This window comes from Apus apus, chromosome 5 (assembly GCF_020740795.1).
Source record: "Apus apus isolate bApuApu2 chromosome 5, bApuApu2.pri.cur, whole genome shotgun sequence".
Classification (NCBI taxonomy): domain Eukaryota; kingdom Metazoa; phylum Chordata; class Aves; order Apodiformes; family Apodidae; genus Apus; species Apus apus.
In genome coordinates, this window is record NC_067286.1 from 932,300 (window position 1) to 958,846 (window position 26,547).

The 26,547-nt window shown below is 44.2% G+C and overlaps 2 protein-coding genes across 2 annotated transcripts; both read right to left on the reverse strand.

Annotated features, from left to right (window-relative positions):
• Positions 1–4,094: 4,094 nt before the first annotated feature.
• CDHR5 (cadherin related family member 5) lies at positions 4,095–17,629 on the reverse strand. Its single transcript, XM_051622210.1, has 14 exons — positions 17,493–17,629; positions 17,132–17,310; positions 16,186–16,236; positions 15,785–15,877; positions 15,568–15,666; positions 14,048–14,158; positions 13,519–13,695; positions 13,028–13,118; positions 11,488–11,585; positions 10,731–10,937; positions 9,555–9,671; positions 8,923–8,995; positions 7,462–7,613; positions 4,095–6,601 (listed from the first exon to the last, which is right to left on the reverse strand). Exons 1-14 carry the CDS (start codon positions 17,569–17,571, stop codon positions 6,095–6,097), a joined length of 2,034 nt encoding a protein of 677 aa, XP_051478170.1. The 5' UTR covers positions 17,572–17,629; the 3' UTR covers positions 4,095–6,094.
• A 2,148-nt stretch (positions 17,630–19,777) lies between these two features.
• On the reverse strand, positions 19,778–23,507 carry LOC127385293 (glucagon family neuropeptides-like). The gene is made up of 5 exons (XM_051620939.1): positions 23,419–23,507; positions 22,462–22,566; positions 22,076–22,180; positions 20,900–21,001; positions 19,778–19,889 (listed from the first exon to the last, which is right to left on the reverse strand). The coding sequence occupies exons 1-5, from the start codon at positions 23,505–23,507 to the stop codon at positions 19,778–19,780; spliced, it is 513 nt and encodes a 170-aa protein (XP_051476899.1).
• Between the last annotated feature and the right edge of the window lie 3,040 nt (positions 23,508–26,547).

The following is a 26,547-nucleotide window of genomic DNA, read 5'->3' on the forward strand; positions in this document are numbered from 1 at the left end:
GGGAAAAGAATTCTGAGAATTATTGCACATCTTACACTGCAACATGCTTTCTCAAAGACCTCAGAACTGGCATTGCATTAGGAAAAAAATAAAAACCAGCTTCTCTGAGCTAGATTCCCACATGGCATGCAGTATGTTAGTGTATTTTAAGTCTGACACAAATTTAGATAATCCAGGTTCTTGAATTAATACTTCTTTTTATAAAGAAAAGCTAATGTGAGTTTATGAGGCAATACATTGAACCTATGGAGAAAAAAAGGCAGTAAGTAAGTTGATTAGAGATTTAGGTTCTTTTTTTTGTGTAGTTTTTAACTCCAGAGGTAAGCATTGAAGATTCCTAGTTATGTGTAATTTGTTCCTTAGAGGTTTGCATCCATCAAAGAGACTGCCTTTGTTGATCTTTACATCACTAAAACAAAGTGATAAACAGAGAAAGGCTGCTATCTGTAAAGCCCAAGTCAAAGACCAGATTTTACTTTTTATAGATCTATATGACAAATATTAAAAGTATTATTCTAAGATGGCACAGAAATAAAATTGGAGCTTGATTGTGGATGGGTGAAAGAGATTTCTTAAATCTACCTGTAAAGTTTGGACAACATGTTAATGTCTTTGGAGATAAAGGATTAACTTTTAAAGGTACTTTGATGCTTACTTGCCATCAAAAACCACTTCAGTTTAAGCACTTCTGTGCTTTTCAGTCCTGTACAGAAAAGGGTCCATGTAGAAACCAGTGCAAGAAAATTTATGCCTGTCTCAGAGAAGTCATACTCATAATATTCATATCTGAACCTATGATATCTATTTAAAAGCTTACTGAAACACTTCTTTGTTCCTTTGCTTTATCAAAAGCTTTTCTACTGATCCAAACAATTTTACAAAAACATTTCTGTTGCTTAGTACGTTTCTCTTTCTCATACAAATGTTTATAAATGAGTATGTTTGTTGTACAATGATGCAAAAAGTTTGTCAATGTTCCCAGCCTAAATAGACAGACAAATCCAATGAGTTTTAGTGTGATTTCAGATGGACTTCAACTTTAAAAATAACATTCTCTTCGTCTTCCCTTCACTTTCCTTCTTTTTCTTTCAAAAAATAATGTGAGATTGGGAGGGCGAAAGGACTTTTCCTCCTTAAATAATTTTCTTTGTTGTATATTACTTCCATAAAAAAAAAAAACCCAAACAAACCAATCAGAAATAGCTGTAGCACATCAGAAGCAAGATAAAAATGAAAAGTTTTGTTTGCCATTTTTCACAATTGCCATTTTTTTCATCCAGTTCCAATGATTTTCTTAAACCAAAAATACTGTCAGAACATAGAATCAGGAGACTTTACCAGGCAGTAGCTCTAAGAGGCTGAGCTCTGCCTGCTGCCAAGTTTTATTAGCTCTCCTCACAACAACCATCAGTACCGTAGACATATTTACAAAACATCATTGCCATTGAATGGATACAAGCATAACCTTGAAACATACCAAATACTGTTGCTGTATGTACTGATGGGAAGAACACAATGAAAGGACACTTTTAATGGCAGGGACTCGCACAGTCTCCTGGCAGGGTAGGACAACAGAAACCATGCCAGGCAGGGTGTGGGGATGGCTCTCAAGCCAGGCTTGGCACTGATGGCTCACAGTGCACCTGTAGGGAAGAGGCTGCAGAATGAAACTGGGGTTCTTGGATGTCTCTACAGGAGAGAACAAAAGAAAGAGGTACACAAAATCTCTTTTGAGACCCAAGTTTGGAAACAGGATGTGTGGTGGCGAGGATCAGCAGCGTAAGTGATGGCTCAAGAATATTTTCCCTAGGTCTCTCCTGCCCATCCAGGTGCAGACAAAGGAAGACAGCCCCAAGCCTCCCACTGCCCCTCTCTCCCAGCACCATCCTAGCTCTGGCAGCCCTGGCAGCCCTGGCTTCAGTACCTTAAAGGTGGCATAAAGAGGCCAGCAGCCACACTTCCTTCTCACTGTGAGATCTTCTGATATTGCACATCTATTAAGTCATGGCACTGGTGGCATCTCAGCACCCTTGTTCTGGGGTTACAGCCAGCCCTGTAATATAAACACTTACAGTAAAAGTCATAATCAGGTTCTGCAAATGCATTCTGCCTTTGTTTGGAGCTGTTATCCCAAGAAAGGGAAGGTCAGCAAAACCTTCCTGCTGACAGGACACCACAGTTCACCACAAGGCTCTGGGGGAAAGGTCGAATGCAGGAAAGAGTTGGAAGAAACACCTTCACTTTCTCGTTCCAGTTGTGTAGAATAAAAGACAGATGTCTTTGCTGTCCATGTGGTGGCACTATTTGAACACACTTTTCCGTTCTGAGTGCTGCTGTTTAACTTTGCGGTTAACAAGCACAAACTTCTGGATATTTCCAGTACGAATTTTGCAGGATATAAGAACAAGAACATAAAAGCTTGTGGGGGGTCAGACTGAGCAGCTGGGGTTGCAGAGGAATGAACTGCCAAGGGGAGCCTGGCAGGTGTGGAGGGAAGCCAGAGCACCAAAAGCCAGTGGATTGCAATCTGAGGGACCCTGGATTCTAGCAGCATGAGGAGTACATCAGTGAGGTGAAGGTGAAGCACCAGAGACTGGAAATCGAGTGATCTCATAAAACAGTGTGCTAATGTGTGTGCCCAGAAGCTCAAACCATTCAGCAGCAGAGGGAAGATGGGCTGACAACACTGCCAAGGGCAGGAATATATCATATACGGCACAGCAGTGAGGGGAATGGAGCAGCTATGCTATGTCAGCCCACATGAATTGCCTTCTGCCAGGAACTAGTTTGGTTTTTGGTCACAGGAATCATTAAACAGTCTCCTAGGCAAGCAGAAAAAGCTTTTTCCTTTCTCCAGGTGTGTAGAAAGAAGAGTTAAGGAAGATTAGTCCACAGGAAAACAGCCTTTAAATGTAGAAGTGAGAGGAAAGTTGCGCCTCGGGTAATCCCAAGGCTAGCAAAATGCTGCAGGAAATGAGGAGGTATTTCTGCTCTAGCACACTCAGGGGGCTGCTGGTCTAAGGGAGTTATGTCTGTGCATGTCTGAGTCCCTTCATCACTGAGGTAGTATCATCTTTGGTAACAGCTGGTGAGGCCAAGTTCACTATGCTGTTATATACACCAGACCAGCACTACCTGGCTGCACACATTCAGCTGCACTGGAACTGAGTTGAACCTATCCTCTGCCCCTTGCTTTCAGTAAACAGGTCTGTCTGTGTCAGCATTTCTCTCAGAAATGTTTTTCTTGGTTCATCGAGGCCAACAGGATCTGGCATTCAACAGTTCTCCTTCCCAATGCCAGTCAGTTGCTTTAAAATAATTCAAAGTTCCTTATGCACTGAGTCAGGAATGGCTAGTTACAACTCATGTGACATACCACTATTTGAGTTCTGGTGAGCATTGGTCCCAGGTGCAGAAAACTGGGGCAAAGGGGCTGGTGCACATCAGATTGCTCCTATCTGCATTTTGCTCCTTCTCTTAAATCTCCTCTGTCCTTTCCAGCTTCTTCCCACGGGTTAGAAAGCACAGTGCAGTGTGTCCCTTTGCCCATCTAATGAGGAGCACTCACTGCTGCATTAGCACGACTGCTGCTGCTGAGCCCAGCATTCTGCTTTGCCTCCACAAAGATCATCCCTTGCTCCAGGTAAGCTGGGTTATGTTAGTCAGTGACCTGGGACACAGCCCTGCATTGCCAAAATTAACCAAAACAATCAGCTGGGCACTTAGCACCACTGCACAATCACAAATGCTGATTCTTAGTGCACAGCAAGCTAGTGGCATGTGTCTGGACCTTTAGCCAGTGGTGAGAAAGGCAAATGCCCAGAGGGGGTCAGAGTAGAAACACTTTAGCTTCCCCCACCCATCAGCAATCCTCCTATGAGCAGCATCAGCATGGAGGGCAGGCTGGGCTCTACCCTCACCCTTGCTGGTGGCTGAAGATGTTGCACTAGCAATTAGCAACTACTGGAGAGTTCTCACAGTCCCAGGGGAGATGTTTGCTGGAGATAACGCTGAGTTACTAGAGAAACCATGTTTACATGGCAAACACAAGGCACACTCACCACCCTCCCTTAACAGAAAAACCACACTTATAATTTCTGGGCAAATAGCTTTATTGCAGTAAGGAAGAAAGCTTTCCACATCTCAATCTCCACCTTCAGCAAAAGTGCAGGTCCCAAAGTCCACACAGCAAGGGCAGCACTTCTCAGAGAAAGGAGAGCTGAACTGAGCACTAGCAACACTGGGACAGGGAGATGTACAGACAGAAAGTATGGACCAAGAGGATAAAAGCCTCCTTGGAAATAATTTGTGCTTTGGTGTACATGTGGATCCCAGCAGCCATGCTTTGGTTTTCCTGTCTCAAGGGTTTATCTGGAATGATGGCAGCAATGTGCATCTTGGTTTATAGGGAAAAGGCAGGATTATTTCTTGGTGTTGTATGTCTGCCATGAGACTTACTTTGTTGCAATCTATGCTGTTGTGCTAAGCTGAGAAAGTGAGATCAACATTAGTGACCCAAGCTCCTTCTGCTGCATCCTTTACTTGGACACTACTGAGCTTTCTACTGGAAGTTAAACACTCAACAGCCCATGTCTGCTCTGCCCCAAAATGAGAAAACCAAGAGCAGCATAAATTTTGTGCTGTTAGATCAGAAGATGCAAATGCACACAGCTCTGTTCTCAGCCAGTGGAAATCAGCCCAGCTTTTGGTTGCCAACTGGGAGAAGAGGTTGGTTGGTGGCAGGTGTGCATCTAGACCAGAGCATCAAACACTTTACTCCCCATGCCACCCAGAAATGCTGTGCTCACTTTTCTGAATTTGGGCTTTATGGCAGGACCGTAACTGAAGACAATATTGCTGAAAGATGAGGGAGGATTGAGGGAGGAGGGGTCCAACATGCTATGGTGCTGTCACCCCATGAAATCAATTAGCAGGCATTCTAGCTCAAGCCTGGACTCAAGCCAAGCGTGGCAGAGCTGACTTGCTCTCAGTGAACCACTGAGAAGAGCCTGTTATTCTCCTCATGAATGAAAAAAGGTGGTATGCAAAGGGGTTGGCATCTGAGATGAGAGAGGAGCAGAGAAATGGTGGTGATATCTGGCAATGCTGAGCTCCACCTTCTGCAACAATGATAAAAAGGCCTTGAGCCCTGTTGGACAGGGAAACAATGGGAAACAATATGCTGACCCCACATTCAGCACCACTGGAATGATACCCATTGCTGCCAAAAGCCCAGAAAGCTAGAAAGACCCCTGATGTTTCATAGGCTGGTCCTGGCAGGAGCTCTTTTCCCTGACAGGTATGAGACAGACAGCTAAAGAAGTACTGCACAATTAGTGATTTTATGACATAGAAAAAATGATGACAAAGTCCTTTAGTAAAGAACATGAGATCAGTCCTTGCTTAGCAGGACAGAGGAAACAGCAGCTCCCGAGTGTGTAGACTGGCTGTTGGCAGGATGAGGACCATGGTGGCACATGCCAGCTGCTTGTGGACAGAGTCTGGCATAGCAGAGAGCAGAGCCAAGCCCTGCAGTGAGCTCCTGGATACAGTCATCTGAGCAACTGCAGGGTCAGGGTGACGTGTGCTGGCTGACACCTTGCAGCTGGCATCAAACACTAACACCCTAAAGGGAACAGCCAGGCAGTCAGTGCTGCCTTATTTACCTGCCAAGAGGAGATGAACATCCGGTTGCAGAAATTTACTACTGTGAGGTGGGCTAAGTGCTTCCAAATCAATTCAGCTACATCTCTGCTGTATTTGCAGCCAGTTTGGGGAGTGTGACATTAGGGGCTCCAAGGGGAAGAGGCAGGAAGGTAGAGATATGAGATTTGTGTTTCCTCCACACAAAATCCTCACTTTTAGTGTCTCACTAAGGTTGAATTACCTGTAGTCTCTTCTGGCTTTAATTGCTGCATTCAGACAAGCAGGACAGGCAACCTCATCCTCCTGCATTCCAGTTTCCCCCCTGAGCAGAAAGACGGGCTTCAACTCTGCAAAGCAGCTGAGATTCACCCATTCTGGGTGGGGAGTGCAGGTCCATTTCCATTATATGTCATTGTCATCTTCTGCCACTGCATCTGTGACATATCTGCTACTGCTTCTGCAGATCTGGGTCACTGTCATCATCGTCATCTGCTGCATTGTCCTCAATAATTTCAACCCTCTCTCCAGCATCTGGATCCACGTCAGTCTTAAACCACACAGCTTTGTAGCCATCATCTGCTGTGTGCCTGTCTGTCTTGAGGATAGACTTCACTTCTTTCTCCTGCCCAGTCTCCTCTTCTGTTTCTTTCTGTTTCTCTTCTTCTATTGCTTTCTGTTTCTCTTCTTCTATTGCTTTCTGTTCCTCTTCTTCCATTTCTTTCTCTTTCTCTTCCTGGTCAAAGATGATGGTGGAAGCCACAGAAACCTTTGGTTGGCTGTTGATTTCTTCTGCACTGGACGAGGGCAAGGAAAATGCTGAATGCTCTAATGCACGTGTCATGTGTAAATGGACATCGCCATTTTCTGACATCTCTTGCTGTTTGGTGTTCACATATGGGTGTTCATCTTGCTGGTAGGATTGGTTCCGGTAACCCCTAGACATTTCTTTGGAGAACTATGGAAGGAGAAACATGTTGTGATTGTACTGAAAGGAAAAGAAGCAGAGTAGGGAGAAGGGGTGGCTGAAGTGACTGAGCTCCTGCTCAGAAAGCTTCAGCTTGTTTTGCAGTTAGACCTACTCAAAGCCTGGGAAAGGTATGGTTCTCTAGGAGAGCTATTTTTTTATTGCCTGCATTTCTGGATTTTTTCAGATAACTATGGGCATGTTTTCCAGGAGGGCTGAGCACCAGCAGTGTAGGCTGCTTTGTATCCATCCTCTTGAGGTATTACTCTGGAGTGGGATTTACCTCACTCAGGGTGAAGGACTCTTGTTACTCAGCTGAGCTGTGTGCTCTGGACTCATACTGTAGTCTGTGGAGCCCAGGTTCCTCACACTCTAAGGCAGAGACCAACATCTGGTCATATTAACTATGCCCTAAGCTTCAAAGTAATCAGACTGCCAGGGGGTTAAGAGAGCCAAAGGTAAATAGCTCAGGAGAAGACAACTAAGACAAGGCATTAGGATAAGGGTATGAATGGGCCTTTTCTCTCCAGGGACTATAGAGGAAGGATGAACAGTGGTTTACATCACAGATACAGGTTTTACAGAGACTATCTCTGATATATGTCACATTTATCCTAGATTTTATGCTTCATGGAGCTGTGGTCCTCTACCATGTCTGCTCAGCCTCAGGGAGGCTAAAAAGAACAGCAAACACCACCAAAGCAATGCCACCTTTGCAGACATGGTCTCAGGAGTGATTAATTACCTTGGCACAAACATGGGTAGTATTTGGACAGCCCATCCATCATTTTGAACCTCCTCAGATCCCACTTTCTACCTCTAAGAAGTTCAGGTACAAACAATGTGCTTACCTTTTTCCTTATCAGGTATTTGACTGGTTTTCCATATTGTTTATAGATCATTATTCCAAGGAGGACTAAGGCAATTAATAGCAGTGCTGCTAATATACCACCCAAGATACCCATATCCTGAGCAGTGTATATTTTATCGGGGGAGGTTACAGCTGGAAGAAAAAAAACCAGTGTTACAAAGCCTAAAAATGGCAACTAGATTTTTTTTTTTAACGGTGCTTTATTGGGGGGGAAGCTCCAACTAATTTTTGAAGGGCAAAAAAGCATCCTGTGCTGCAGAATGTGACAGTGACACATTTAATGTCACAGAAGGCCTGTCCTACAAGCAGAGTTTAAGGTGACCACTCGCAGACCATTATAACTTCCAATAAGTTACATGAAGTGGAAATAGCACCCAGTTACAGGACAGTGACTTTCACCACATGATTTAACTACGGTAATATCTATGTGGCTGTTGGGCAAACAGGTGTTACAGGGGGTAAAGCTGGGTACATCTTGTGCTTTCCCACTTCACCCATTTACACCAGCATGCACAAACGAAGTATGTTTGTACGTGTGTGAAAATGCAAATGTTCTTTAAGCCAGAATGTCACCTCTGATCCTGATGAGCATAATAAAATAGGATATTTTAAAAACATAATAGTAAATAGAAAAGCATTACAGGGTCCCCCTGTCCTTTTATTGCTCTATACCAGCCTTCTCAGGAGCAGCTTCCAGCCACCAGTTGGTATAAACATATTTGTATGGAGATCAACATTATAGTGGAAAGACAGTAACTTCCTCAGGCTTAATCAGCTTAGCTTGCTGTTGTCAGTGGGATTCTTTATTTTTAAGTTTTCCAGCTTCATTTTGTAAAGTTTAATGATTAATGAAACAGAGTTTTGTTCTCCTGCCGACCTGTTTATGACAATGAACTTTGAGTATTCCCTCTGCATTTGATTGCACCCTCAGTTTATCATTAATACATTGGTTGACAGTGAATATTTCCTTCTTAATCATGTCTCCTAGGGAGCCACAGCCCACAGAGCTGCTGTGGAACACCACAACCCTTAACTCTTTCTGTGCCATGCAACATACAATGCCTCTGTGAAGGCTAGCTCAGTTGGTGGAATGACTGACCTTGAGACCCATGTGACCTGGCTCAGGTGTCTTGGCAACCAGAGACCAATGCACAGTTACCACTTTCCAGAAGTGTATTAAAAACTACTCTAGTTTCTCCCTAGATATTTGAATGCTCAGTTAAGCAGTTTCCAACCCACTGAATGCACATTCCTTAACTCCACCTCTTAGAGCTGAGGGTTAAATATCTTACAGATTGGCCAGGCAACTGATAATCTCAGCTCTATTGAGGCTATTCCTGTCCTCAGGCCAGGTCCTCAGACTTCAGTGAGTGACCTGTCATTGCCAGTTTGCCCACAGAAGTGGAAAAGATAAAAAAGAATGCAGAGATTCCCAGCCTACCTGCAGCAGGTGTGATCTCCACCAGGATTACAGTGCTTGCCTTCTGCAGGCTCACCATATCTTTTCCAACAGCCTATGTGAACATGGGAAAGAGATAGCTTAGGGACTTCCTAGATCTAGACAAAGTGAACATCTAGCTTCTTAGAAAGCCTAAAGTCATTAACTGCTTCCTTTGACCTGAGCACAAGAAGTACTGGATTTACCAAAGGATTTCTGAGTTTGGGGCTGTAGCCTTTAGAGCCGGGGCATATGCCAGCAATCATACCCTGCCCATACCTACACATCAACCTCCTACCCACTTGCTCACCCTCCTTTTTTTGTTAATCAGAATCAGGATGCAGGAAGAGGGTTCCTAAAAACTCTCCAGTTGGCTTTTTACTTGTTTCCAATTATATTTACCAAAGGACTGAAAAAAATGATTTTACAGCTAGAACCAGATATAGCACATGGAGTAAATCTGCTATCACTTCATCTCCCTCCATCTCTATACAATTATGCTGCAAATGGCTGGGGCAAGGACTGTCCATTTATTATATCCCTTAGCTAATGGAATTCCACCCTTGGTGCCTCTCTACTAGAAACTATCCTTTCCTTCCACAACCCTGGCAAGATGGTGAAGAAAGTTGCCCTACCTCAATGGCTACTGTTCCTGGTGACTGCAGCTCCACATTTGTCAGGATGAGTCCATCTTTCGTTGCAATGAAATCAGTGCTGTTCTTTATGTAGTACTCAATGTTTGGGTTGACTTTCTGAAAGGCCAGAAGAGTGAATGATTAAATCGCACTGCTTGTGCTTTGCATGCATCTCTGTAAGAACCTCTTGGCAGGATTTGTTAAATAGACCTGAAGTCTGAGCAGGTATATAGTGCAATAAATAAATCTGGACTGAACACGTGAGAAAGGTTGAACTTGTGTGTTCATCGTGTTTCTCAGAGTTCAAGAATGTATCCTGAAAGTTGCCACAAAAAAAATCCCAAGTCTTACCCAGCTTGTGTTGGTATCTTTAGTATTTGCCCAAGCAAAACACATCTGTGCAAGAGATCTTGTAAATTTGGTCAGTTCTGCTGTAATACAGTGCCAAAGGGGGATGTACATGGAGAGCAATCCTTGTGCTGAAGTCTGCATGATTTTTTACTTTGTGTCTAGTCTGTTGTTCCTCTCCTAGGTCCCCAGTCTTGTTATGGAAGCCTTGGCATCAATAAAGCTAGCATTTTTGCTTTAATTAATAGGGCATGACGGGAATGACTGGTCAGTAAATCTCTCCCCCATTCCTCCTTCCAGTACATTGTTCAAGAATGCTTCACTCAAAATGAGTTATCACAGGGAGAATGTTAACTATTTCCAGCCCAGGACTGCAGGTCCTTGCTAGTCTGCTGTCTTTGGACTGTCTGCTCTTCCCAGGCCAGTCTACAATTACTCTCCTTGACCTGGGAGAGAGAGGACACCTCCATCTGAGATCCGGTCACCCCAAACTGTTCAAGGAAACACTCCACTCAGCCCTAGTTCAGATATGGACCTGTTCACAGCATTTCCTAACCCTGGGCTTTACTCAGCACACTGCTTTGTAGTGAATCAGGTCACCTACATCAAACTGGGTGGGACTGGCTTTTGGAATAGAGTCCAGCAGCTTCTCCACATTACATCACACCAGAAGTGGTTCAGATCTAAGTGGAATTTCCAGGGAAATATCACACAAAACATTAGAGGAAAACATATTTGCCTCCCCCCACTTCCCCTTTCTCATGTTTTCTGACTCTGCTTTAAGCCTGAAGCAGTGAGAAGGAATGCAGTGCATTTGCAGTTTCTTACATCAGGGAAGTCATCATCCATTGCTGTTATCATCAGGGGGCTGGAAGGATCACCAGCTCGGAAGACAAAGCTTCTTGGGGCCAGCCCAACAGATACTATCCCGTTGTAGATCCTGCTCTCAAAGTGTGGTGGATAGTCACTTTTATTTATGACCTTAATCTCTACACTAACTATGGCATATTTCTGTATGTTGTTGACCTGGGTGGCCTGCAGAGAAAGAGAGAGAGACATATGTTAGCCTTTTCCTGTTAGTGATGAGACACAAAAGCACAGGCTTGATCTGAAGCCCATTGCAACCCATGGGGTTCTTTCCATTGTCTCCAGTGGGCATCTTCCTGGGCATGTATGTGCACGGAGTGCTTTTCAGCTCCCTCCTTTCCTCTGGAGCTGTAGCCAAAAGGGGAGCTTGTCTCTAGGGTTGAGTTACATTAACTACTGTAACACAAGCTCCAGTGGTGCCCAAAGAAAGCCTTCCAGCCCTGCTCCTCCAGGCTTTAAGATCAGCAGGATGTCCCAATTCAGTTCCTCTGCTCTGATGTTGCAACCCACAGCTGAGGGGAAATGTCTCTTAACTTCTGCAAGAGCTTTGCATGTAAGTTGGCACAAGACACTGGTCAAATACTACGACCTTCCTAAAGAAGGGGTTTAACCAAATTAGCTTTAATTATTAATGTAATTTACTTATGTCATATCAAGGCTGCTGCTTCCTAGAAAGCCATCTCTGCTGGGGGAGTGTCTGTAATGTCATCAGACTTACCATGACTTGCAATAGGTAGGAGTCTGGGGCAGTTGCTACTTTGTTCATGGTTAGATTCCCTGTGTCTGCACCCACTGAGAATACTTTGTCTGGATCCCCTAAAGAAAATGGAAAGACTGGTCAGCCATCAGACCCCTTCAGATACCTTCATAAAGTGACCTGGAGCTCCCTGACTCGTGTTTTCACATCTTAGTCACAATATCCCCAGGGCATATTGCTGTTTTCCTTGTCTGCCTGGCTGCTCCAAGGGCTGGGAGTGCTGGCCAGGCATTCAGAGGGATTCAACAGACTAAAAGCACCAAGAAGATGTGTGTGAACCCAACTAGATGAGACAGGACAGCAAAGCTTTGCATTTCTAGTGCCTATAGCCAGCTTAAATTGTGCCAAATGCCTGGAGGCTCTGGTGCAATATTAGGACCAAAGGACTCCAGTTCTCTAACCCAAACCCTAACAGAACCCATACTGCACTTCAGGAGAGATAAGGGGAGGATTATTCCTGTTTCAAAGGCGAGAAAACAATCTACAAAGAGTAGCTGCTTGGGGAGTTGTCTTGAATAGCTCTAGGTATCTAAAGGGAAGGCATCTGTACCTGACATTCTTACTTAGATTGTGAAGACAAAATGGCATCTCAGTGCATGATTTATCTGATCTCTAATCTGTGTTCAAATCTTAAAAATATCTATGTTGGATATATGTTAAAATATAAGCAAATTTTTTAGTTCTCTTCCTCACTATGAGACACTGTGGGCTATATTTAGACAAGGACACCCCCAGTCTGGGGTTCCCTGTTGGCTGTGGGATAGGAAGGCTACTCTACATCCAAAATGCCAGTGGAATTGAAGGTTCTTTAATGTATTTACTATCAGGAGGATTATCAGATGCAGTGCCATGTGGGGTAGGTAAAGGGAGATGAACAAGTAATGACTACATCTGACCAATATGATCTACCTTTGCCTTGATAGTTATTCAAAGTCCCAGTATTGTTTAAAAGAAAAAAAAAAAAAGAATAAAAAAAAGAAAAAAGAAAAGAGAGAAAGAAATACTTGAATGAAATAAATGACTCAGTCAATGACTGGGCAATCAGTTGACTGTATTCAACTAATCTTTGTGAAATCAAGACTAAAAAAGGGCAGTTTAGATAGGACAGTGTGTTGGAGAATAAAAACAGGATTCTTGGCAATGAATGAAAATTATTCTCATGATGTGGAGATTTTAGGTTCATCTCCAAGGCTCAGTGGAAGAGGTGTGACCAGACTGGCAAAATCAAGTCTAAAAGCTTGAAGATAAAACAGGTCTCACCTCCCGAAAAACCGAAGTCCTTCTGAAACAGGTTTAATTGAGATTGGTTTGTGGGGCTATAATTCTCTTTTTCTTCCTCTCTGAGCAGTCTCTTTCTTCTGCTTAATCCACAATGTCACAGAACATTGGATCTAGTTATGTTTTTGTGGCAGAAACAGAGGGGCACCAGGTATCTCCTTTTGGAGGGTAACACAGGGGACATGAGCAACACAGTTTATGGAAGGTGACAACTTCTACTCACCTCCAACAATACTGTACACGATTTTTTCATTTAAAGTGTAGTCAGGATCAATAGCATAGAGAGGCCCTGGCTCTAGGACAAGTGGTTCCGTCTGCAAGAACAAAGCAAAGCATTACACACCACCCTGCAGCACCAGATGAGCACTTGCAGCATTCTCCCACCCAGCATGGCTCTGGGGGTTTTGTCTGGGGAGAATGGCATTTATGGCTGGGAGATGGTTTTGACAGAGCAGGGGTGAGACAGCCTAGAGCAAGGGGTTTTCCAGCTCTTGCCTCCCCCAGGACACGCTGCAAGGACAAGCAGTGCTGCCTGGCATGGGGAAATTCCAGTCTCCAGGATGACAAAGGCTCCTTGCCATGCTGAATCATCTGCATTTATGACTGGAGAGCAGCACAAGTTCATGGAAATGATTAGGCACTATGCACTGGGAATGGCATCTGGATATTGTTTGAGAATAGAATCAAGGATATGATTTGATCATGCCTGCTTACCGACATCTCGGCCATGTTGACCCTCCCAGTGTAGGGGCTGCTGATGCACACACTCTTCTCTGTGTTGATGAAGGTGCAGGGCAGGAACCAGGGTGGTTTGGTGTCAGCTTGTTCAATAACAATATTTATTGTTGCAGTAGCTGTGTGGGTGATGTCAGCGCTGTCCACAGGCCTGTCCTGTACCCAAAGGCAAAGGACACTCCTGAGATGCAACTTTTATTGCCAAAAGAACAACCCATCTGCACAAGTCAGTGTCCCAGGGTCTTTTAGCTTTTGTAACTCCATTCTGTCTAAGGCTTAGCAGTTTATGTGGGATTAACAATAGCAGTGAATTGCCTGTTTCTGCTGACAAAGGTGGACTGAACACAGCTCTGTCACTGTGTAATTACAAAGGGTGGAAGGTTGGTTCAAATTCTCTGCCCCAATCCACTCTCCCTCCTGCCAGCCCAGAGATCTCCCAGTGAGACTTACCCTGCAGTCAAGAGTGATGGGGGCAAACAAGACATTTTGTTCCTCCTCAATAACTTACCCTTGCATACAAGGCCAGTGTTGTAGATTTAAATTTCTCATAGTCCAATGTTTTTTGTAAATAGATCTCTGGGTTATTAACTCCTCTTATGGCAAAATAACCATCTGTTCCCTGGAAGAAGGAAAAAGAAAAACCCTACTAGCAGATTCAATCACAGATATGTTCAAAACACTGCCCACTGCTGTGTTTGTGATCCCAATCAGACCTTTACACCTGGGGACCTGGGAGAGGAGCAGTATGAGGGAGCAGGGAGCAGTGTGAGGATGCCAGACCTATTTTGTCTTTGATATTGTACCCTGGAGTTGCCTGTCTTGGCAGAAAGGTTTGTTCATGCCCATGTGAGTTTTCTCCTTCAAGATCTCCTGCTTTGCCTGCCTACCTGCTTGCAGGTACTGGATGAAATCTTTCTCCTCATTTAATTTCTACACTTGACAGGTTGCCAACAATCCCTGATTTTGGGTCCGTGATATCCAAGCAGTCTCACGTCTGTTCACAGAGCAGATCAAAGATGGCTCAGCCACTGGGAGCTGGCAAGAGCACTTGTTTTAGCCTACCATATCTGAACTTCGGAAGCAGCTGTAAATCAAAGTGAAGTAACATATGTTGCATTTTACTCCATAATCTTCTACACCTGCTTTGCTTCTCCTTTAACCTTATGGCTTCACTAGAATTTCCCGCGATTCTAAATCCCTCTGGAATTACACCAATATGAGTGAAAGTTTGGTCCCAGAGCTGAAATTCAAAAACTTGTGGTTTCTGTTCATAACCCTTGGAATCCCCAGGCTTAAGGATGTAATGGAGGCAGCATGTCAGACACTCCCTGCTCACACAGGGTGGGTCCCTGCTCCCATAAAGGTTTTTAAAAATGGAAATAGACATTTTGGTTTTCTCCTGAATTTATTTTTATTTAAAATATTATTTTCTAGCAGGCCCTTGCACTCTAGGCTGGCAACAATTGAACTGTGCGTACAATTTGTTTCCCATGTTACCAAGTAAACCCCTTAAGAGCAAATAAACTAAGATACTAAATCGGGGCTTGAGGAAAGCGGGGGCTGCCTTTGGCTCTGCCAAAGACTTTTAGCATGATCTTGGGCAGCTCATGTCATCTCCACTCTGCATGGATCCTTCTGGCAAATAGGACCATGACTCCTTTCCCTACCCGACTCAGTGCAATTCTGAACTCTGTGAGGTACAAAGGTCTCTCCTGATTTGTTTACAGACCATCCCAACAAGACTTCCCTGGATCAGATGGCTCAGAACATCCTAGATGAAAGTTTAATCTGTAGAGTGTAATGAAAGTGTGAGCAGCAAAAAATAATTCAATACCTGCAATATTGATTGCTCTGTTCTGCTCAACAAACCAATGTTTGGTTTTTGCAAAAGATGCACCTCTTCCAGAAGCTGTCAGAGAACTAAATGCAATATAACGATCTTAGCCTCAAAGTTGGGGCTCTTCTAAATGCCACACAAAGTTTTCCCCAGAGCTACCATTTTTTTCCCCAAAGAACAAAGATTTTTACCATCACAATTGTTGTGAGTTCATAGAAGATGATGTCCAGGTCAGCATCGCTAGCGCTTAAATCTGTACGGGCTACAATGGTTGCATTCACTTTTGTATCCTGAAACAAAGTTATTGTGGTTATTGTCTCTGTGAAAAGGGCTGAAGTCTACTGACCCTTCCTGAGTCCCACAGCACTGGGTGGCCCAGTGCCCTCTTCGCTTCTGTGCCAGGCTTACCTCAGGAACAGTTCTGGTGAGATTCTCTTTTGCAAACTCTGGGCTGTTATCATTCTGATTGAGAATGGTCAAACTAATTTCCAAAGAATCCCTCTGCAGGAAAGGTAAAGCAAGAGGGTCAAAGACAAAAGTGAGACAGTTAGGGGCTGGTCCTGAATTGCAGAGTGACCTAATGGGGTGGTTTAAGGAGCACAGCTGGACAGTGCATGGGGGCTTTGTGGCCTTGTTAGCACCCCTTTCCCATTCACAGAGCCTTGGATGCTCTCTCTTTGCCTGTGAGAGGGGTGTGTATGGAAAAGGTTGTCTCCTCACCCCTGTCTGTGGACTGGAAAGAGCAGAGGAAAGAATGTGCTGCCCTACAGGACCTTGTAACAAAGATGAGTGTTTGGAAGGGCACTCACCTGCCCAGCAGCGTTCTGACAAATCAGGAACACCAGAAGCAAGGTGTCTTTCTGTGTGCAAAAACAAAAACCCAGCCATTGTAAAAATAAGTAAAAATGTACTAACTCTTTCTAAAGTAAATTAGACATGTATTGTTGAATCAGAAATGCTAATGGGCTTTATCTTGTTTTCAGGCATATCTAACTTTTCCTTTATTTCTTTTACAGCTATCCATCAGCACTGGGATCTTCTTGTGATGGAGCCAAAGCAGATTGATCTTCCAGTTTCCCTCCCTGCGATCCCTGTACTATATCAGCAGAGGTAATCAACCATTTTCTTACACTTAAGGTGAATTCAAACAGAGAATTATTTTTAAATTGAATGAAACAGAAATGTACCATGTAGCAAGTACAGTGTTGCCTGCCGGGTGTTAACTCTGCCTGCTGTCCTTCACTCAGATAAATGCAGGGTTTTTCAATGGGGAAAAACAGCTTAAGGATGCTTGTGGCTGTGTATGGAGCACTGCAGGAAGGGAAAATAATCTAGTAGCAACCTTACTGAACACACTGACTTTTTATACTGCCTTTATGCTTCACACAAGATCATCTCACTTCTCAGAGCTGTTTTCTAAAGACAAAGAGGGGTCATTTTACCTGAGTCCTGGAGAGCTCTGAACACTAAAGCTGTCACATTTGTGGTTTTAAATCTTCCTCTTGCTTTAATTCATACAGATTAATTGAAGGAAAGTGACAGCAGGCATACGATGCATCCCTCCCCTCCCTATACGCTGCTTGTGGAAGGGCTGACCTTTCAAACCAAACTGAAATAGGTTTCTTTTTCAAAGTTACTTCCTAGATCCTTTAGAAATGGGTTCCAAATCTCTGGAAGTCCAAAAATCCAGGTTGAAATTCATTGTGTCCCAGCATTATCCATCTCTTCCTAACAGCCTGCTAGCTAAAGATTTACCTCATAATCCACAGTTTGGCTCAGCTGCAGTTCAAGCCCCTGTATAGTGAAAAAACTGGCATCAGGGGAAGCAGGATCAATCATTACAGTGAAGCCTTGTTCCACATGTATTGTGGTCACTACGTCGCCAGGCTTGTTATTTTCATAAATGCTTGGTTTGTTATTATCGACAGAACATCCTGGAAAAACACAAAAATGAGACACAGAATTGCCCTGAGACCCCTCTGGTTACCCTCGCAGAGAAGGTGACTGAACAAAGCTGTCTTGGAGTAGGAGTGTAAAAATCTTCCACCTATAATGGTGCAACCTGCTGCCATGGGGGTTATTCCTCTGTGGTCATGGACCTCCTGCAAGAGCTTACCTTTTTCCTGTGCTGAAACTTGAGTCATGAAGGGCAGCAGAAAGACTACAGCAGTGAGGAGCCAGTGAGAAACAGCCATGAGGAGCTGCTGATCCTCTTCTCTCCCTGTTTCTCCCAGTGCTGTCTTCTGTGTTCACTGCTTCATGAAGACAAACACATTTGTTGGCTGGAGTAAATTGCTGCAGCTCAACCTTTGCTTCATTGGGTTACTTATTGAAAGATATCTACCAGTCACAGAACATAGTGACGTGTAAATTCCTGTTTCTACTTTGTTCCTAGCTCTTCCCTATCATAAATGCTCTGTAGCAACTGGGAGATAATTGAAGACTTTCAGAAGTCAGAACCAAGCTCCCTGGGATGAGCATGGAGGAGGACAAGGCTGGCACTTGGGAAGATCTTTGTATACTCCAGCCTCTCCCAGTGGGGAGGAAATAGGCAAATTTATGTTTCTGGTGTGCCAGAGATAGGGTCTGTTTTGATCAAGTCATTTCCTTGAAAAAGGTGCTACTATATCCCCTAGATTTTCTTTGCTTTAGCCAGGCTTTTTTCTGCATGGCCCACATTCCCTTTTAGAACAGGTTTTTCTCTCCAGCCCGTGGCTTAGGGTTTCCCTCTTCTAGTTAGAGTCTGTCATGTTGTTCCCTAAAAATGGATTTAAAAAAATAACTAAAAGCCAGCTCTCAAATGTCTCATCTTTATTTCTGGAAAGGCACATGTTCCAGTGAAGACAAAGCTGTCTTGGCTGCTTTTTGTTTGGATGGTAAGGGAAGGAGTGAGGCCCTGTGTAAATCCTTGGGTTGAGCTAAATCAGTGATGTTTCTGAGACAACCTTGCTATTCCCAGTCACCCTACAGAGCCCTCACAAGGTGAGCAGGGTGGATCCAGAGACAGCAACTGGGCTCAGCTGCAGCTCAGTGATTACCCAGCAGCTTTGTAAGGACAAAGCGTGTCCTTTTCTACCTTTCTTGCTAGCAGTGGCTCTTTGTAAGGATGCTCCCCAGAGTCTCCATCCAGGTTCCAATTATTTACATCTCAGCAGATGCCTGAAGCCTCAAAAGCATGTTCTTCTGCTGTCTTGTCCTGTCTTTTTCTGAGCCTGTGTAAATTTTTCCAAGCCAAATATCATGTGGCAAGGCCACTTCTGCAAAGAAACACCATTGTTTTCACCTTGCCCATTGTGCAGGATGAGAAAGGAGACAGCAGCTCCTTTTAAAATCCCCATTGATTTCAGAAAGCTCTCACTGAATTGCTGCATTTTAGCCAGAAGGCCTTTAGGGGCTTAACAAAATACAGACTGCCAACACTCCTTTCAAAATTCCTCCAAGAGCTCACTTTCTTAGCAGAGATTTTCTATGGACAAAAATAAATGAATGCCAAGGTCAGTGAGAACAGCATTTCAGCATCTCAGCAAGGGGATGGGTGCTTAGGTGAACATTTGACAGAGACTGGCTTCTTTGTAGATGTCAACTGCACCATAAATGGTGCAAACTGATGGTGCAGGATGGGCTGATCAGTTCTGGTAGGCACATGTGATTGCAGCTGAAGATGCCTTGTTTTAGAGCTGCTCTTCAAAATCTGTTGGTTTTACAGGAAAGGTGGAGAATCTGCCAGGCAGCATGGTGCAGGGACAGCATATAAACTTCATGGCATGGTGGAAACAAATGCCTCCTAGTGGAGCTTTGTCTTTAGTGGCTGTCAGAAAGATGAGCCAGTAAGTACAGGGACAGAACTGAGTGGAAACAACATTTACAGTGTGGATCTGTGTTGCATAGCTCTCAGTATGTTTCTTTGCAGTAAGATTTAGCACCTGGCTGAGCTTCTGCTAAGGGAAGATGTGGCCAGGGACTCCAGCTAGTCACAGCATGGAAGCCTGGCAAACATCCCTGCTGGTGGGTGAAGCCTAGGAAATTTCTTCTCCCTCCCCCACGCACTCCTAACAGTCCAATGCCTGATAGTGGTACCACCCTTGTTACTGTTTCCCAAAGAGTAGCCAAGGCACAGGCACAGCCAACGAATCTTTATTTGACTTCAGGAGCAGGCAGCCAGATGCTCACACAAAGAGATGTGCTTCATTCAGGCTCCATCTACTGACACCAGCTCACAATGACATATATTTCACTCTTGATAATCTAAGAGGTTTTATTTGGTTTGGACTGCTTTCTAGAATCTGTTTCCTATTTGCTGATCTCAAAAGTTTTTTTGAGCAAATGCAATAGCTTCCTTGTTCATTTGTAAGGCTATACACAAGCAAAGCTGCCTCCTTGGGTGCTTCTTTCCCTTCACCTTCAGTTGAAGCTGTCTGTGTCGTCCTCCATGTGTGCAACCAGCTGCTTGGAGATGGGGCAGATGTACTGGCTGGTGATTGCAGCAGCATCCCTGGCATCACTGTCTGAGTGGCTGTTTGGAGGAAAAAAAGGAGCAGTAGTTCATTATTTCTGGGCACACAGACTGCAGAAAGTGTGGCAAGGCCACCTTGTCACATTCACAGATGATTCCAAGGAGCAGATGTAGGATAGAGGGACCCACACCATGGCTGCCTGCAGTCACCCCACAAATGCACAGGCATTGCCAGTGTTATCATCCCCATTTATTCTAGGCGATATGGATAAGAGGTACTAAGGGCCAGTGTTTTCCTCCTAATTTTAGTGATTTAACAGTGAACTGTCTAATTGAAAGTGGTTGGTCACTAGGAAGAGACAATGTTCAGATGCTGAGACAGCCCATCCTGAGGTGTGAGTTTGAATCAATAACTGACTCTAAACAGGGTCGCAAAGATTTTCTATTGTAACTGTTAGATGAGGTTTCCTAATGGGACGAACAATTCTTTCAGTCCAGGATAACAGGTCTATAATTAGAAAAATATATTATTTTTAATAACTGGCTTTTATATGGCACTTCCTGGTTTACATCTCAGTGCCAGCTTTGCATTAGGTAGAGCTACACTGAGTGCTAGGTAGGCTTGGCACCTAGAAACAGAGATTACTGTGAAGGCAGGCAGGGAAATCAATTGAGATTGCACACTACCACATGCCACCTTGCTGTTAGATTAAAACGTTTGATTTCCTAGCTCTGCAAATTACCCCTGGGAGTGTGGCTGCTGGCGCAGTAACAGGAGGCACAGAAGTGTGTGATGGAGGGCTGCAATTCTGCAGTGACAGTCCCTGAGACAGTGCCTCATAAGCTGATGGGGAATGAGGCAGAAGAGATTTTAAAATAGGGGCAATTTAAGAAATCTTCCACCCTTCCTCTTTTTAAGGATGTCAGCCAAGCCCTTCTGATCTGCTACATTACATCAGACTTCTGTGCTTTGGATAAAAACTAGGCATTTAAAAGTTACTAAAAGTCATCTTTTGGCTTCAATACTTGATGATCACGGCCATAGAAGGTGAAAAATCTGTCCTACCTACCTGCTGTTGAGAAAACTCTGATACAACCACATAAAGCATATTTCCTCCTGGCTGTTTTCTTCCTCTCTCCCCTGCACATCTGTGTTGACTGGGCCTGGAGAGCTGGTTTAGATAAAAAAATTGATAATAGTTTTAAAACAACCACCACATAGCGCAACCACCACAGCTGTAGAGCAGCACTGCTGTCTGGAAGGCAGGTTCACCCCTATCAGTGACCTGCCCCAAGGTCCATGCTCTGTTAACCTGCTGACTGTCACCATAGCTGTGCAGGAAGAAAAAGAAGTGTTCTCTTCAAATCAGGCTCAGATGCTTTCTGGCTGGCAAAGAGACAGGTTTTAATACGCACTTGCAATCTGCCTCATTACCCAGTACCAGCATATCCTGGTGCCCATGGATATATGCCTTTTTCCAGAGTTTGTAAATTAAAAACCTACTGCATCTGCCAGGATTTTGTCAGTGGTACATACCCCAGAATATATCAAAGCACCCTGAGCAGATGGGAAGGAAACAACGTGCCTTGAAGAAAGGACCACCCCTGAAGGAAACCTCTCCAGGCAAAGTTGTCCCTTCATAACATACCAGCAGCAAGGACAGCTGCAGTTGTGAGTTCCATCACAGTGCTCCACATGATGATGTGCTCATATATGTGGCTTCAGTGGGAGCTGGTGGCCCTGCGTGTTGGTTGGATGAAAGGCCCCATATTGGCCATACATGTCATTATGTCTAAAGTCTGCCCAGTTTGGCAGTCAGAGCCATGGGTGGGGACTATGAAACCCAGAGGTCTTCCTCATTCTGCCACGAAGCCCATTACCTACAAATATTTTCTCAGGTGTTTTATCTGAAGTCAGTAAAACAACAACTTTTCCAAAGGCTAAATCAAAATGCAAACAAAAAACTCCAGGCTGTGATCTGATGAAAAGTTTTCTGTCCTCTGGATCAATCTTGATAAGCATCTGCAATAGATCATGTTGGTTTATGCCTAGAGATGGCTTTGGTGAGAAGGTCTGTGTCCTGCTCTGCCTGCTGTGAGAGGCAAGACAGGCTGCTTGGGTATCTCTGCTATTGCACAGCATCTCCAGTCCCAGCCTGCTTGTCCTTCTTTCAAGTTTTCCAAACCAGCTCAGAAGCTGAGACCTGTCCCCCCCCAGCAGCCTCCCCAGGAAGCAGAGCTCTTACCTGCGCTTGCGGCCCATGAGATTTTGAATGAACTTCTGAACTTGAGCATTTCCTCTCATCTTGCTGTATTCACTGGTAAAGAGTCCATCCGAGTGCCTCTGGGACCTGTGTCAGGGAAAACAGTACAACAGCTGCTGCTCCCAGCCATGTAATGTGGGACTTATCACAACACACAGAAATTTTTCCCTTCCCACCATCAAGGAGTCCTTTATCGGTCCCCTTTTCCTGTCTCCTCTCATCTTGGGCGTCTCCTGGAAAACACCAGGGTCAGGCTGGCTCTGGAGCTGGAGACAGCTCAGCCCCATGGACATTCCCCTCATTACTGAGATTCCATCTCCCACTGGAGACTTTCATGCCCCAGGAGGGTGGTTTTAGCTGATCCTTACCTCTCCTTGAGGCCCACCAGGTTTTTGACGAGCTGCCTCACGTAAGCATTGCCATTCATCTTGCTGAGCTCACTGTGGAAGAGCCCATCAGCGTGTCTCTCTGTCCTGGGAGGTTAGAAGAGAAAAATGAGGTGAAAAGGCCAGAGAAGAACAAGCATTTAAAACTGCCTCCTTAAGGAAAGAAGGTCCCAAACAAAGATGGGGAAGAATTTGTGCCAATCTGGCAAAGTTGCATCCAAAAAAGGACAAATCTTACTGGAATTTAAGAGAAATATCAGAAAAACTACCTGCACTTGTTTCTTACTAATGTAATCACCTCACCATAAGGATGAGGTGAGGTTAGCACAAGGATATGGCGATGTGAGGTTAACACTGATTCAGCACAAAAGAGTAGGACAAGAGCCTGGAGAAGTAATGAACTAAACAGCCAGATACATAAACCTTGAGGAACAGGTAGATAATGGTGCTAGCACCAGAGACCAGCACTTGCAGGTGACTGACAAGCCATTAGAAGATGTGCTCAAAGCCTCAGCGAAGTTTGAGGCCTTGTGCAGCCTGGTCTGGTGGGAGGTGTCCCTGCTCATAGCAGAGAGGTTGGAACCTGGTGATCTTTAAGATCACTTCCAACCTTCACCATTCTATGATTCCACCTCTGTCAGCCTGCATAAGTATCTAGTTGGAAAACAGGCTCAGGAATGTCTTTTTTACTGTAGTTTGATCTGTCTGGGGGCCTGATTTTTCTCCTGAGTTAAGCCAAATCAATGTATCCATTCTTAAGCACGAAAAGGTGTTAACAACATTCACACTCATTTAACTAAATCAATTCAAGGAAGAAAAAAAATCCAACAGTCACACAGAAGTTCTGGAAGGAAGATAAAAGGCTGACTTTATAGCTAGCAGGCTCTTTGAACAATAAGCTACAGAGAAACAGGAAGCAGAGGCCCAGGAAATGCTTACCTCTCCTGGGTTGGAAGAGATGCTGAGAAGTGTGATAGGACAATCACAGGAATAATTAGTTGCCACAGACGAGTCATCAGAGAAACCATGTTCTTCCCTGAATTAAAACACAAGGTTTTATGAGCAGCAGCACAAATGACCTTGGTCTTTGTCTGATAGATTTCACATGCCACACAAAAGACATGGCTACATAATAACACCACTTCAACTAAATTAGGCAGGAATTCCTGCCAGCAAAGATAGTATTTCATTAAAATACAAAAGATGAACAATTCAAATCATTCATGTTGCCAGTCAGCTGGAGGTTGTTTGTAGTTGTATCCCACAACCAGCACCATGCAGTCCCAGAGCAGGTATGAGGTTGGCTGTGTAGGGTGATTGTGCTAGAGCTTTGCTGTGGGTCCATGTAACGTGCCTCGAGTATGCAGGGAAGTATCATGGGAGTGAGTCCAGCAGTAGCACAACACCATGGAGAAAAAAACATCCTATTCTAAGTTCCTGACATCTGACCCTTCAGGGAGAGGATTTGAAGCACCCATGGAAATATCCCACACAGACAGTTAGTGTACCTGGAGAATGGCCCAGGAGAAATCTGTTTGGGGTTTTTTTCAGGGGGAGGGCGGGGGGAAGTATTTACTAAATAAAAGTTCACTTCCAAACAGGGGAAGAAAAGGCTCTTGTGTGTGCCAAAGCCTATCCTCTAATATTTCAAGAAGGAAAAACAAAATAACACACAATTTCAGTAGCAGCAGAACCTTGTATTTTGTTTTCTTACTAAAATGAAAAGAAAAGCACATTTGGTTTATCACAAACCATCGCAAGTTTTTTTCCCTTTTATTTCCAGGCTCTTTTTAGAGCCCTATGTCTGCAGAGCTGTATGTGTGCCTTCGTAAGAGGATGCTCACATTTCCATAAGGATTACTCAGGGGCTTTATCTGTAATTTATAATATACCCGCCTTCCTCCTGCAAAGAATCAAGCCTTGCTTTCTTAGTCACTATCCGGGAAACTCTCAGATAGTACTTGCCAAGCCAAAATCAAAGTCCTTACACTTTGATAATATTTAGTCTGAAACTAGATGGTACAAAGAGCATTAAAGGACCGTCAGAGTTTCCTGAACGCTTTCTAGCCACCCTTCTGGGACTGTTTGTTACTCTAGAGACTACATAAGATGAGAAGAGGCAAGACAAGGAAGGACAAAAATGGGGGATTTATTCAGAAATGTAGTCACTGGAAGCCACAGCCCAAATATTTAATGAGGTTTGCAGAGCAGACAGGTTTTGCATGATTAAGGATCCATAAGCTTCATCTCACACACACTTCTGATGCTTTAGAGTTGTATTTTCCTGACTGATTTGGCTTTGAGTAGGATGGTATAAGTAATACAAGAAGGACATTTCAAAGACCAGTTTCTTATTCTAGTCCAAACAAAACAGACTCCACAGTTCTGCTTTTTAGCTAAGGGACACAAAAGAGCTGAAAACAGCCACCAAACACAAAGCACAGCAGGCTTCAGGGAAGGGAAGCCTGGATCCTGAGCCTGTCCTTCAGCCTGTCCAGCAGCTGCCATGCAGTGCCTTGACCCTGGCCAGGATCTCACCACAGCATTTTGGTTTTCCTTGTGCCATCCCTTGTGCCTCGGAGCACCAGATTTAAGAGGCTGTTTTAAACTTCATCCCTAGCCCCATATTTTCCCTTCTTTTCATAACCTTTCTAGCTGTAAAACATGCAGATCAACTTGTCTTTTCCCTTTCTGGACATAATTTTGACTTCTCTGTGCAGATCGTATTCGGTTGCTGAAGTTGCTAGGAGCAGTAAAGACTGCTGGGGAACTTCTCCTGTGTATCAATAATGATGATTATATGATGAAGTGCATTGTTTTTTTTAATCAGTCAGACCCCGGAGAGGAGGCAAGTCTTCAGTGTCATCACAGTAGAACTGTTTAACCTTCTTAAAATACTTCTGAGCTTTTTATTGCCCTCCCCAGTGATGCTGGCTGCCAGTAAATGTGAACTCCTTAGGAATCTGGCACCTCCAGCTGAAAGACATGTGCGCCAAGCCAGCTCGGAACCTGGGAACATCTCAGGTCTTTCCAGCAGACAAATCCTACCTTTGAAATGTCAACTGCACCCAAAGGCTTAGCTGAATCATTGCTCCCATCACCCTGCAGGAGCAGTAATGCTAACAGAGCTTCCAAAAAGGTTGGTACACAGGCAGTTTGCACACCTTGCTCCTGCCCATCTGTTGTGCTCTACCTAAATCTGGTATTTTTCTGGAAGCCAGCTGGTCCAGCTGCTGTTTGAGTTCCTTTCTTTCCTCTGGTTGCTCCAGAGGAGGAAGACCCCACACATTACCAGCATAGCTCCTCAGGAGGTGCACGGTCTCATGGCAATGGCTCAGCAAAGCACCACGGAGGCCTGAAATCCACCACCCAAAAACTGAAAGAGGGGAGAAGGCATCTGGTCCAGCCTGACCATGTCAGCACAGCAGTACTCACCACACTGCAGTCACTTAGGCTCTCTGCTGTCAAACAGTTACGATGCACCACTGTCCCACTGCTCTCCATGGCCCCCTATAAATCTGCAGCCCTTATCAGAAGCAATTATTTGGGTAAATATATGCATATGAGTGATCATGATTAACAGCAAATAATGCATCCAGGCTGGAATGTCCTTTTAATTACTCTCTAAACCTGATCAGGTCATTCACAGCAGTTTGATGGACTGTATTTCTGCTGATGGGTAATAATTCCAGCTCTTGTCTATTATTACAGTAATTTGTTGGGCAAACATCCCTGTACCAATTGATTAATTATGATTGTCATCATTATCTCTTCTCCTGGCTCTAATCACCTCTTGATAGGAGCTTAATCTTCTGTTCTTCTTTTTTTAATCCTGCCTTGGTTTTTTTTTTGCAATTGCCAGGAACTGTCAGTGAGTGTATGTGTGTACCTGCTAAACAATATGTTGTGTTTTTAGGGCAAACATGGCCTGATCAGTAGGATGAGGGCTGACTTTTGCATGGGGGGACAATACTTTCAAGCTGTGGTTTCACAGACATGTCTGGGAAAGGTTTGCTGAGAACAGACTGCATCACAGCTTCAAAGAAAGCAGCACATTTATACAGGCAT

What these genes read in the sequence shown, in the direction of transcription:
- LOC127385293 (XM_051620939.1), bottom strand. Translation starts at nt 23,507, where the DNA reads ATGGTTTCTCTGATGACTCGTCTGTGGCAACTAATTATTCCTGTGATT. An exon ending in TCTCTTCCAACCCAGGAGAG is followed by an intron (nt 22,567 to 23,418) that starts GTAAGCATTTCC and finishes CTAACCTCCCAG; the next exon opens with GACAGAGAGACACGCTGATG. An exon ending in CAGAGTTTTCTCAACAGCAG is followed by an intron (nt 19,890 to 20,899) that starts GTAGGTAGGACA and finishes TCCTCCAAACAG; the next exon opens with CCACTCAGACAGTGATGCCA.
- CDHR5 (XM_051622210.1), bottom strand. Translation starts at nt 17,571, where the DNA reads ATGGCTGTTTCTCACTGGCTCCTCACTGCTGTAGTCTTTCTGCTGCCC. An exon ending in CGTGTACAGTATTGTTGGAG is followed by an intron (nt 11,586 to 13,027) that starts GTGAGTAGAAGT and finishes CATTTTCTTTAG; the next exon opens with GGGATCCAGACAAAGTATTC. An exon ending in AATACCTGATAAGGAAAAAG is followed by an intron (nt 6,602 to 7,461) that starts GTAAGCACATTG and finishes CTCCTTCCATAG; the next exon opens with TTCTCCAAAGAAATGTCTAG.